General features: G+C 40.1%; 1 protein-coding gene across 2 annotated transcripts in view; it reads right to left on the reverse strand.

The window, feature by feature from the left end:
• The window catches only part of ARMC1 (armadillo repeat containing 1), a 30,915-nt gene extending 18,037 nt beyond the window's left edge, over positions 1-12,878 (reverse strand). Inside the window, exons 1-3 of one of the 2 annotated variants that reach the window (XM_048507995.1) lie at positions 12,637-12,878; positions 8,639-8,838; positions 5,992-6,083 (exon numbers count right to left, since the gene is read on the reverse strand). In XM_048507995.1, the coding sequence (XP_048363952.1) occupies positions 5,992-6,083; positions 8,639-8,812 (266 nt within the window). In that variant the 5' untranslated portion in view covers positions 8,813-8,838; positions 12,637-12,878. Of the gene's footprint in view, positions 1-5,991; positions 6,084-8,638; positions 8,839-12,378 lie in introns of both variants that reach the window. The other variant, XM_048507994.1, reaches the window with a different exon arrangement.
• Positions 12,879-13,268: the final 390 nt, after the last annotated feature.

Genomic DNA, 13,268 nt, shown 5'->3' on the forward strand with positions numbered 1-13,268 from the left:
ATTCCTGCCCTTCAATATCTTCTCTTTGGAGGCAGTGTGAAGAGGACTAAGGTAGCATCTACATGTGCCGCCCTGCCCAGTTGGTCTGCAGGTTCAGGCTGGGTTATCACTAGTATGGGTTATCACTAGTATGTATCTATTGATGGGAGGTGGACTCCACCCCAGACATTTGGGCCAGTTGTTTGGAGGCTGTGGCAAAATGGTGCAAACAGAGCCAGCTGAAACTAAATCCAGTGAAGGCAGAGGTCCTGTGGCTGGGCCGGGAAGACTTGGAGGGGAAACAGCCACCTTCCAGCTCTTGACAGGGTGCAACTGACACCTTTGTCAACCATCAGGAGCTTAGAAGTGATACTTGATGCCTCACTATCTAGGCAGGCTCCAGTCACACAAGTGGCCAAACCAGCATTCTAGCATCCCAGTCAGGTATTTTCAGCTCTGGTTCTGGGCTGGTGGAATGCTCTGTTGAATAAGATCCAGACCCTGCAGGATTTGTATCAATTTTGCAAGGCCTGTAAGATGGAACTATTCTGGCAGGCTTATGCTTGAGGTCAGCAATGGCATTTTAAAATCAATTCTGGCCTCTCTTGTCCCAATTTTAACTTTCCTCTCCCATTTCCTTCCCATTTGCCTTCATTCCCCTTAGCTAGAATGTTTTTTGGCTATAGTGGATTTTTAAATTGGTTTTTGTAAGCCACCCTGAGCCCAGCAGGGGAAGTGCAGAACATAAATTTAAAATATATATAAATAAAAGAAAATATTAAGCTTCCATCAACTACTTTGGCAGCTCAGTTTGGTAAAGTTAAGGACCATCTTTTCAATCATACAGCTGAGTTACAACAGAAACAAAAATCTGTCTTGAATGTATACAAGGTTGAAAAGGTGCTACATGAGAATCCATGTTCTTCCAACAATGGCACAGATTTATAACATGTATTGCAAGACATGTATTATGATTTAATTTCTGAAACTGTTTCTTCCAGATCTCTTTCCTGTTTTAAACAAGTACTAAAAATCATTACCACTAGCTATTCAATTTTTTAAAAAGAAAATTACATGTAATTTTCGTTAGGTCCATTTTCAACTTGAACGTGTTCCTTTCATGTGTTATACGACATCAGCTGATTCCCATTTATGGTGACTCTATGAATCAGGGTCCTCTAAAATGTCTTATTAATAACAGCCTTGTTCAAGTCTTACAAACTGAAGGCCTTGGCTTCCTTTACTGAGTCAATCTATCTCATGTTGCCTTCAACTTTTCCTGTTGGGGACAATGTTGTGTGAGTGTGTGCTTTTCAGTAATTAATCAATAAAATTAGAATTCAGTAAGAACTTTTAAAAACAGTACCTACCCCCCCCCCCTCTAAATATCCATTAGGCCTTCATGTTTTATGAGCCCAAGGTGTGTTGGAGTTGGTGAGTATTCTGGAGGGGGAGGATGGCAAGTGGGTATTGGGAGGGTGGGAAGGTGGAAAGGTGAGGCTTGGGAGTGGGAAGGGTTAGAAGGTGTAGCTTAGGGTGGGGGAAGGTGGAATGTGGATGGGTGGGGTGGGAGGCGGGAGAGCTTTGCCAGGCCATGGAGCAGTTGCTCCGCAGCCATGGCCTGGCTGTTTGGGGCAGGGAAATGGTGGGAAGGCTTTGCTGGGCACATGGATCAGATGTTCTGTGGTCCAGGCTGACTGCTGGGATTGGGGGGAGGTGGAAAGACTTCTGGGGGCCTGCAGAGCAGCAGCAGGGAGAATCGAAAGTTGTCCACCAGTGGGGGAGGGTTCGTCATCGCAACATTTGATTCCTTAGCATTTTATTGTTTAGGATGTTTCATACTAACTGATGACCCTAGGACAGGGGTAGGGAACCTGCGGCTCTCCAGATGTTCAGGAACTACAATTCCCATCAGCCCCTACCAGCATGGCCAATTGGCCATGCTGACAGAGGCTGATGGGAATTGTAGTTCCTGAACATCTGGAGAGCCGCAGGTTCCCTACCCCTGCCCTAGGAGGACACAAGTGTGATAGTCTTCTGTGTAACATGGGAAAATAACATTAAAGGTTTTCAACAAATTAACAGCCGCCTCACCTCCTGAGCAAATACAGAGTGACCCATATAGTCCCTATGGTTATCTGAAATCTCTGGAGCACAATTTATCCACAAAACATCTTTCCAGTACACTGTTAATCCTACCCTTTGTCCATGGATTTCAGAGCAAAACATATAATTTCCTTTCCCCTTATAACGTGAGTTAGAAAAACAGGCCTGAGTCCTTCCAGCAATCTTCACGGCAACGTAGGGATTTGAACCTGAAGTTCCCAAATCCCAGTCTAACACTCTAACCACTGCCTCACAAGGGGACTATCAAGGGGCGCACTCATATACACTGAATAATGCACTTTCAATGCACTTTGGAGCTTAATTTTATTGTGTGAAATGGCAAAACGCACTTGCAAACAATCATAGTGTAGGTTGAAAGTAGATTGAGAGTGTATTATTCAGCATGTATGAAAGCGCCAAACTTTTATAATGCATAAAGCAGCTTACAAATTCCTCAGCAATTCCACAAAAATGTACATGGCTCCAAACTGCCAATTAATACAAGATATTATTTTTTTGGCCCTACATGCCAAAAGACTGTGCTTGAACACAATCTGTCTAAAGTGTAACAACCAGGTATGCATCTACAAGCTTCAACATTTGTATTGTATTGTTTTAGCTTCTTCTTGCCTGCTACTTTATCATGGTGTTTCTTCTCGTGTTCCTATTTTATCATTTTCTAAAGTTTCTTCTTCATCCAAGCTTGAAAAACCAGAAGAATTAAAATACAAGTAGTAAACTAACTGACCTCTATTTAAATCCCCTGTTCAGATTACCTCTTCTTTTAACTGAAAAGCCAATTACGATGATTATGTGCTTAGAAAATGGTACCTGAGCAGACCCAAACAAATGAGATTCAAACACTTCCTCTCTGCCCTTTCAGAAACAGGCTTCAAGATGACAAGTCTTGTTAGGAGAAATTACACGATAAACATCCACTTTGAAATAGATAGGTATTTCTTTTATTCTAGTTTGCCTCCTAAATGAATATCTGATTCTCTTTCTGGACAGTTTTTAGCCACTTCCTCTTTATGAGACAGTGCATATTTTGTTGGAATGTCCCTTGTATAAGACTCTTCAGAATCGATTTTAATATACTACTTGGACAGCTTTTTTTTACTTCACTACAAGATCATCTCATTCCTTTCATCTGATAGATCTCCTAATATGACCCTTGCTGTCACTAATTTTGAGGGGTGTAAAAGGTTAGAGATTATATTTATCAGAGGAGAGTATATGGCTGTTCAAGATACTTGATAAAAAGAGCTTTACAGAACAATCCAGAACAGAATTACTCCAGCCTAAACCCATTGACTTCAATGTTAATCAGCTGAAAGGAAAGGAAAAGTAGTCACCGCATGAAGTGAAAAAAGCAAAGTTAATTTACAGTCATGAAATGCAGAAGCCTAAAACAGCCCAGTGTGTTCAGAAATGTAAAACCCTTAAGCATAGCAGGGCACTTTAATCAGAAGTAACCAATTCAGGAAATGTAGCAGCATAGAGAAAATCAATTAATGCAGCTTAGGAACATGGAAAGTTGATTCATGGTGTAGTAACAGGGAAATAAATTAATTAAGTATGGCAGCTGGAAAGATAACAGCACAGTTCCCTCAAAAGTGGCCAATTCGTAAAGTGTACAGAATCAATCATGAAATGCAATAACCTAAAAAATAGCAACACCATTTTTTTTAAAAAAAGGTAAACTCCATAAGCTTTGTAGCTCAATTACAAGTTAATGGAAGATAGCATAAAAGGTAGCAACACATTTCAGGCAAATGGTCAACTCCTCAGGGTAGCACATGATCCATTCAGGAACGACCAGTTCATGAAACAAAGCAGGACCGAGGAAAACATTTCATGAAATGGGACAGCAAACAATTCATGGGATGTAGTATCCAATTTGTTCATTAAAAAAATAGAAGACAGCGTGTAACAGTCCTGTTCAATAAGAAGTGGCCAGTTCAAAAACTCAGCAGCTGTTATAAATAAGCATTCAGCCACATTCAGCCAAATTCATAGCAAGATTTAAGCTGTCTACTAAAGGCTCCTTCTTCTATCCTCTACATGCCTTTCATTTCCTGATAGTGATGCAGCCACCAACCACAGAAAATGCAAATAGGTGATTTCCAGAAGGGATCACCTTGCTTGCAGGCTGGACAGGAAGGTCATCTGCCTCCTCATCTTTCCCCTATCCAAGTTAGCTGGTAGCAACTGACACAAATGGAGCAACCTACTGATCAAAATGCCAATACCTAGCCTCCAGACCTTGGATTCCTCTCCACAACCTCCTCCCTAACAGACTGAAACTAAAGATACATTTTCCCAGTCTCTTCTACAGTCATCAGCCAAGAATCTTACCCTTCTAAAGCCACATTCGCTAATAGAAATACAAATCATCACTTCTCATAAATGTGAATTACTGGAGGAAAAAAAGGATCATTCTGATTTTGTGAGCAAAATTAATGTGTACAGAAAAACAATTATTCCTAATGGTGCTCAGGCCGAATTCTATGCATACCTTTTGGCTTCTACAAGAACATCACATCCACAAGATAAAAATGCACGTGTGTTTCCACTCACTCCTACTTTTTACTGTATTCTGTAAGTCATACACAATGTTCTCATCTTTAAAATTCTTCATTCTGAAAAATGTAGAACTCAAATGCATATATAAGAAGCTTTAAATATTTGCTTGGATTTCTTTGCTCCAATAAACCTTGGAAACTTTGCTAAAATAAGTTACTTAACCCAATCTATAGCTTCATTGCTGCTGTTTTCTCTGGCCTTTGGCCTCTGCCCAAACTTACTATCAGTTGCATAAATACACTACAAAAACGGGAAAGATTTCTTACACACACACACACACACACGCCACCTAAGAGAAAATAAGTCCTGGCACAAACAAACTTGTTTTTCAACAACAGTGCAAAAGTACAAATTCACTGTTGCTATAAATTGCAAAAGAGGCTTTTAAATATCCAGCGTGTAATGGCAAAACAACAATTTCTGATTGCAGAAAACTGCCAGTCAGAGAAGGAAATATTGAACTTGGACCTGCAGCCTGACAAGTTCAGTTACTTCTCATCTCTTAATCAATGCATGCATTGTCTGGTATCTCAGGTTGCAAGTAAACCAGAAAAATCACATACTTGGCACTAAGCTTACTTAATCAGAATTCTACCTTGCCTCTCACTGAAGGTGGTATACAGATAAAAATATAACTAACAACATGAGCTTTAAAAACTTAACAAAACCAAACCAATTAGCAGCAAAAAAAGAAAAGAAAAAAAAAGACACCTGGAACAAGCAGATTATACTTTGCTGGTGCTGTTACAGGTAGTGTGATAAAAACAATATAATAAATTACCAGGAGTCACACAGATCAACAGAACAAACATGGCAGATTGATGACTTGGATGGTATTGCTCTGAGGAAAACTGAAAATGCTAATGAACAAAGAATTTGACAATGCAATCTTGGTAAGTCTGAAGTTACCTCTGTATCAGATTGTATTGTTATGTGTCTTACCAGCTGGTTTGTCAGCTACTTGACATCACTGAAGACAATGATAAAACCAACACAAGCAATTAAGTTAACAGTCCTGGGAGCTGGAGAAAAGGGGCCCTATTTGGGAAGATTCAATATTTCAGAGGTGGGAGTCAATATGGCCTCAGGTCTTTTTCAAAAAAGGTGACATTCCCAATAATCAAACCTATACTATCTTTGTGACCTATTTCTCAGCTGTTTCTGCTAGGGCAGAAACATTTGGTTGGATCCCATGAATGCACTAGGCAAGTAGAGATACTTCTCTGCTTAACCATCCGATAAAGGCTCCTTTTGACAGAGCATCTCAGGTACGGTACAATATCTGCAGGACCAAACTCAATAGCAGTTATGTATACTTACTTTTGTGTTACAGTTTGTAAACTCAGCATCATCCCTAGTTCACTCTTCATCTTTTCTCGGTTTGCACGACATTCAGCCAAATAGCGGAGAGCCTGTAACAAAAGGCACGTCATACTAAATTATGGTTATTTCTATTACCCTATGAATATATTTCCCAAAAAGTATCAAAATGCCCCACGATATTTGGTATTTTGCAAGAACAGTTTTAAATATGCTATTTTAGCCTGCCAAGTGGTATCCAAACGCCATTTGGAGCATATGCTGCCAGGAAAATTACAGATGTACCAATGTAGTGCTAATATTGTGTTCAGAAGATTGCCCCTTCCAAGTCCCTGTTAGAAAATATTTGTATGTTATACTGGCACACGTACACCAATCAATACATGCACATCTCTAATCAGGTTCCAAGTATCCAAATGTGAGCTCAGAAACTTCCAGTCCAAATCCTGACACAGCTGTGAATTCACAATCCTTAGCAATATTACTAATCCATGGCAATATTACTACCTAACTTGCAGAATTACTGTAAGAATTACTGAGATAATGAAATGCAAAGTCTAAAATTGAAGTATTATGCTAATAATAAATTCAATTGCCTATCCACACCAGATTATAAACTCATTAACAAATAATTTAAGAGCTAGTATGGTATAGTGGAGAGTGTATCAGACAAGGATCTGAGAGACCAGGTTTGAATTAGCACTCTGCCCTGGAAGTTCACTGGATGAATTTGGGTCAGAAATTCAGCCTAACCCACTTCACAAACTTGTTATAAAGATAAAATAGAGGACGGAACAAAAATACTGTAAAGCAATTTGAACTTCCATTGGGAATAAAATATCTAAATCATTGGGAATAAAATATCTAAATAGATAACTAAATTGGTAATAAAATATCTAAATAGATAACTAAATAAAATTAGAACAACCTTTCCAGTAATCTGACGGCTTTAAAATTTCTTTTATCCAACAAATAATGGTTTGCAGTGGTCCAAATTATTAATTTGTTCATTTAGGTTTTGATCCTACTTTTTTTCCAAGCAGTTCAGCATACATTGGGGGAGAACTGGGAGACAGATTGAGCTTCTTGGTACAGAGGGCTTTTAAACCAGGTCTGAACCCCTGGTTCTAGTCCCAACATGCTAAGTAGATTTGCATGTTATTTGCATTTTTTCTGATGAAGAAGCATTTCTATGTTTGGGCTAATCAAAGTGGATGTTTTTGAACTTTGAAAACTATTCCTTGAAGGAACAAGCTTAAAAAAAATTTGGGAAAGGTTGCACTGCAGCATTTGAGGTTTTCCATAGTTCTCTTTAATATTTACATTGTACTGGTGTTGTAAGATTGTACCTGCAGCATGAAGATAACAAATGACACCACAGGGCCTTGAAGCAAGTACTCAGATGGCTACCCAATAATTTTTATGATAATTTAGTTTACTTTTCCCAAGATGCATTAATACAGCACAGGATGGGTGGTCTCCATAATTTTCTCCTTTACCACAATAGATCTCCATGCCACATCTCATCCATAGGCTCCCCAAATCCTCAGGATTGATTTTTCAAGGGTGCAGAAGGCAAGACTCACCCTCTACCAGAGAATCTACCAGCAAATCTCAGAGCCCAAGCCTTTCTTTCTTTCTTTCTTTCTTTCTTTCTTTCTTTCTTTCTTTCTTTCTTTCTTTCTTAATTATGAGATTTATAAGCCGCCTCACCCCCGAAGGTGGTTTAGTTTAGTTTACAACTGGTCCTTAAACCCTACAAAGGACTACATCTGCCTTTAACATATAAAAGAATGTAGTTAGAATTTAGATGTATGAGAAAGTGATTTTATGTCAGATGAAACCAGACTACTGGATTCATACAGACCCTTTTCCTTTCTGAATGCCGGTTGGAAACAAATAAAAAAAGTCAATCACTTTTAAAAGTATAAGTCTGTATTGGCAGCTGACTTGTTTATGCACAGGCTCAGTGGAGGTTTGTAGCTGGTTCATTAATCACAATTTGTTTATGATCTCTTCCTCACAGCAACCTAACCACAAATATAACAATAAAGAACAAAAGAACACTACAAACTGACACTTACATACTGGTTGAGATTTGTTACTTGCATGTGGCCTAACCAAGCAGTTCAAATGCGGGCTTGGTTCATTATATGCACAAATATGTGCAGTAGCATTAAAAACTGGTACAGGCTAACTTTTTGGAACTTGTTATTGGAAAGATATTTTACAAGTAAGAAGTAAAGCACTTGACCGTGCAAGCACCAAATCATTACTGACCTAAGGAGTGACATCACATCACAATGTCTACTAGGCAGACTTTGTTTACAGGGTGGTTTGCCATGGCCCTCCCCAGTGATCTGCACTTTACCCCCAGCAAGCTGGGTACTCATTTTACCAACTCAGAAAGGTGGAAGGCTTAGTCAACCTTAGGCCAGCTACCTGAAACCAATTTCTGTCACAATCAAACTCAGGTCATGAGCAGAGATTTTGACTGATGCACTTAAATTAATATACCAATATACGTTTCAAAAGGCTGTGAACGATTACTTAATATTCAGATTTCAAATGTCAAGGCGCCTTCAATTATGAAGATATAGAAAGTATTAAAAAACAACAGCAAGATAAAGAAACTGATTATACTTACAAGCAAGGCTGAATGGACAACTGGAGGACTGGGGTGGTCCAAAAATAAAATAAGCCCTGGTAGACATCCCTGATCCTGGACAATTGCTCGCCTGTTCAAGGGGTCAGCTGCTAGATCCCTCAGCTGATTAACTACAGCCAGCGCATCAGGCTCCTCGCTCATGGTGGGGTTCATTTTCCTTTGTCATACATAAAATCCTCCTACAAGGGAAACTGCATTAATACCATCACACTATGTAAAAAACTATATACATCAAACCAGAGTAAGGCTAGCTTTCAGCAGTTCATAGCAGCTTTCAATGTGCATTTTTAAACTTTTTTTTAAAAAGCTGTGTGGGGCAATAATTAGCATATTCTGTTCCGATTATCCCGAAAAGCAAATTTCTGAAAACACAGAACTCACTCTGATCAAAAACAAACCGGGTGTCCAAAAAAAAGATGTGAGATTGTTTAAACAGAGTACAAGGATAGCCATTTTAATATGTTAAAATTGGACTTAAGAGGATATTGGCTGTCACCAGAAACAAAGACGGAAATTTAAGAAAATGCAGAGCAAGGCTTCTTAATGTTTTGTGATCAGCAACCAAATTTCTGCAGGCCACTCATTTATTCCTGCTGGATGAGCAGTCTATCAGATGCACAATTACAGCAGACCAGCAACACAGCAATACCTATAGGCAGATGGGCAGGAGGGGTGTTTCTACACATGGACTTCTTTCAATTCCACCCAACAGTAGGCAGAAAATAAGAAAGTAGGAGACATTAGTTGTGCATAACATTTCACTGCTGCAGAGCAGTTACAGCAACAGAATCAAACTGCAGATCAGCAATTTTTACAGAATTTGGCTTTTCCAGCACTTAAAGAGTCTAACATTACTCTCATACTATCAGGTATCTTTAGTAGGTACTTTTTAAATGTTTATGTTTTACCGAGGTTTCTCCAAGTCTAACCACATTCTTAGTAGCCCAGTAGGCTACAAACACAGTGGCCAGCACTGGATATTAAAGGTATTGAAGGGAATGAAGGTACCCAGAAAGAACATACCACAAGTCTCCTCAATTTCACTCTGAACAAAGGTAACCGAAGAGGGAATCTCCAGAATTTCTGATTTGATAGAATTAAGAGGAGACTAATTACTAGCAACTTACAACCCTTACAGATCTGAAATATAGATTAACAAGTACCAGAACACAAGTGAAATTTCCTAAGTGTGGAGTACATAGAATTGGACTGCATTTGTTTTTTTGATTCAGCAGCCACTGGAACCAAGTTCTTCACATTTGAAGGAGAGCAGACAAATTACATATAAAAATATATAGAAGTGGTCAGAGTTTTAATATGGAGAGAGGATCACAAAAGCCTTTTTGGTGAAACTAAAAGATTGCACTGGTGAGAATTTTGGCTTTTCCCCCTCTGAACAAAACACTCCAGTGTCATATCACATATAGGTTTCACTTTCTAAAGTCCCTTTCATTACTGGCTTGCAGACTGCTCAAGAAATGGGTCCAAAGTTCCCTTGGGTGAGTCAATATAGGCACCTGATCCACTAGAGTCAACTATGCACAACTTTTAGGTCAGTTGTTTGTTTTTTAATGAAATGTTAAAGTTAAATAACATGTAATGTATTTCTATATGAGTTCTGCCATTTGAACATAGTTCAGTTTTGGGCCAGCCTCACACAGATGCAGGAAAAGCAAAGGTCTAGAACTGCTGCATGCTGTCACAGGCAAAAAAAAATTACAGGCATTTCATCAGGAATAGTAAATTAGTATATTACAGGACTCCAGTGCATACACCAAGAATGCATCTTAAAATTTTGCATTTACAAAAATTAATAGAATTCACTTTCCATTTATACTCACTTCCTACAAAACAGAATGTAGAATATTTAAATTTGAACCCTTTCACAATTCCTAGGGTCCAACTAGAGCAGTTGTTTGATAGGCAGCTTCTCAAGGAATCCTGGGGTTCCGTGAAAACTTATTGGAGTATCCCACTGAGACACTCAGCAATGGAAGCCTAAAGGTCCTACCCAGACAGTTTGCCTTCCGCTAATACAGTGATGGCGAACCTATGGCACGGGTGCCAGAGGTGGCACTCAGAGCCCTCTCTGTGGGCATGTGCAAACAGAGTCACCCCCCACCCACCCACCCCACACACACATCTAGGCTGGCCTGGGTCACTGGGCTCTATTATTAGCATTAAACCTAAGACCTAGTTTTGGGGAAGCAGTGTAGGTAACCCTGTTAAGTGCTATTAAACCTCACTGATTTTCATGTCTGCTTGAAGGGCTTATTACTAAAAGCGCAATCCTTTACCTGGGAGTAAGCTTGGTTGCTGGCAATGGGGCTTGCTTCTGAGTAAACCCTCCTAGGGTCGTGATTCACCTGTTGGAAGAGTTGCAGTTTGGCTTCTAGAAGCAAAGCCACCAACTACCACCAAGCTTACTCCTGAGTAATGCATGCCTCGGAACCAACCGTTTTTCTAAACTGAAACCTCAGTATTCAGATTAAATTGCCGTGTTGGCACTTTCGCGATACATAAATGGGTTTTGGGTTTATAACCAATTTTGGGCACTTTCCCTACGGTCTCCGAAAACCGAGTTTGCCATCTGCTTGCTAATACATTGTATTCTTGCTCACCCATATGTATGTGCATGTACTGGAGCGTGTTGCAGGATGCACTCTTCTCAGCAATAAAGGAACAAAAGAATCCATTAATTATCCAAGATCCTGCTATAGATTAATGGAACATAGCCCCAAAACTTCCTAAAATGCACAGATTTCTGTAGCAGAACCTTAGAGGAGTCCTACCAAAGAAAAGAAACGAACTTTCCCAGTGAGGCCTGGCCAAAGCCAGGAGTGCTTAGCGAAAACACTGAGCTGTACATGAGTTAGCAGTTGACGCATAGTTACTGGTAACTTCCTTACATCAAACTCCAAGTTTGGTAAAGATTGGGTAAAGGGGTTCAATTTTATGCACTTCTACCTTTTCTCCATTTGGGAGTCCATAAAATTGGACTTCCTGACTCAGTCTTCACCAAGCACCTATAAACATAACTATCATTTCTGGTGATGAGTTAAGCAAGAGAAGGTTAACATGTTAATAACAATATTATAACTCAACACATTCCACATAAACAAATATGACATTTCAGCTCCTTACATTTCTATGGCATATTTTAGTGTTCAAAAGACCTGAGTCTGACAAATCAATAAATTTACTCAGAAGTCCTTCGTATTCAACAGTGCACAGAACTGCAAACTATCACAGTGGAATCACATTTCCCTTTTAAAAAAGTCATACCACATTACTGAAACTGAATACATTGCCCTAATTTTAAAAGCAGTAGTAGCAACTATTCCCTCTTGAAGTGAAATAATTATTACTGTCCTATGGAACGAGTTGGACTTATTCCCAATTAATAGTAGTCATGAGCACTGTTAATTCAGACTAAAACCACAGGAACCAATGGGTTTAGACTGCAGCAACTCCACATACAACTGCACTGTAAATCTGCGTAAGATTGTAGCTTTTAAAAAAATTAAACCCCATTTCTTCATAAAGTCATACAACCAAAACCCATTAACCAAAACCAACAAGCACTGTTGCTTGGGAATTAGACCCCTGAATACTCAATAAACATAGATAGGATTAGGCTGTAAGGTCCCTGTGAAGCCCCGGGACTTGTTTCCAAATAAACATGCATAGAATTGGGCTGCATGGCTAAGACCTCTTACCTGGGCGTAAGCTCCAAAGAACACAATGGCGCTTACATCTGAGTAGGCAGAGTACCAGCCTATAAGTTTCATGAAACTGTCGTCCCTAAAAAAGGCATACAGCCCGGTGGCGATTTGAACTCAAGGGTTGGTATGGAGACCGCTCACCCTATTTTGCAGCCTGTCCTGCCCCTCAGCCTGACCCCAATCATCTTAGTTGCTTTCTGCACTACACCTTCCCATGCCCTGCACCAAAGATTCCCCGTTACCCGCCCTCACTTTCATAGGAAGGCGCAGAAGGGAGGCGCTTTGCTGCTCCCGCCCCGGCAGAGAAAGAGACCCTCAAACGTCACGTCTCCGCAGCCCTCCCGCAAAAGAAGCCGGTTCAGGAAACGCGCTTTGCAAAAACGGTCGTGCCAATTAGAACCTTCCCCGCACAAGAGGCGGCGGTCGCTCAGCAAGGTGGACGCTCGTGGATCCTGGGCACCTCCGTATCCCCCTAGACTCCGATTGGTTGCAACTGAGAGGGCTCCTTCGCCGTTCACGGCGCACCTTGTTACTCTACCCTCTGATTGGCCGAGCCCTGTGATCTGGCGATCAGAAGCATTGTGGGTCAAGGCTCAAAGAACAACAAATCCCAGGAACGTCTAGAAGAGTTTCCCCAGGTTCCGGTATTAAGGTGGAATATTGCACGATGGGACTTGTAGTCAATGTCCGCGCACAATACAGACAGTAAAAAAGCATTTAAAAATACACGTGGAGCGTTGTAAAGCGTCCCATGTACATCCACTTAGCCAACGATTGTAGCAGGAGTTTCCACAGCTTCTGAAATCATTGGAATATGATTGGATTACATGTACTTGGAAAAACATTTGTAAAAACCCCACAGTTGCATAATAAAAAAAAAGTGT

The sequence above is a fragment of the Sphaerodactylus townsendi genome, linkage group LG09, assembly GCF_021028975.2.
Source record: "Sphaerodactylus townsendi isolate TG3544 linkage group LG09, MPM_Stown_v2.3, whole genome shotgun sequence".
In the NCBI taxonomy this organism is placed as follows: Eukaryota; Metazoa; Chordata; class Lepidosauria; order Squamata; family Sphaerodactylidae; genus Sphaerodactylus; species Sphaerodactylus townsendi.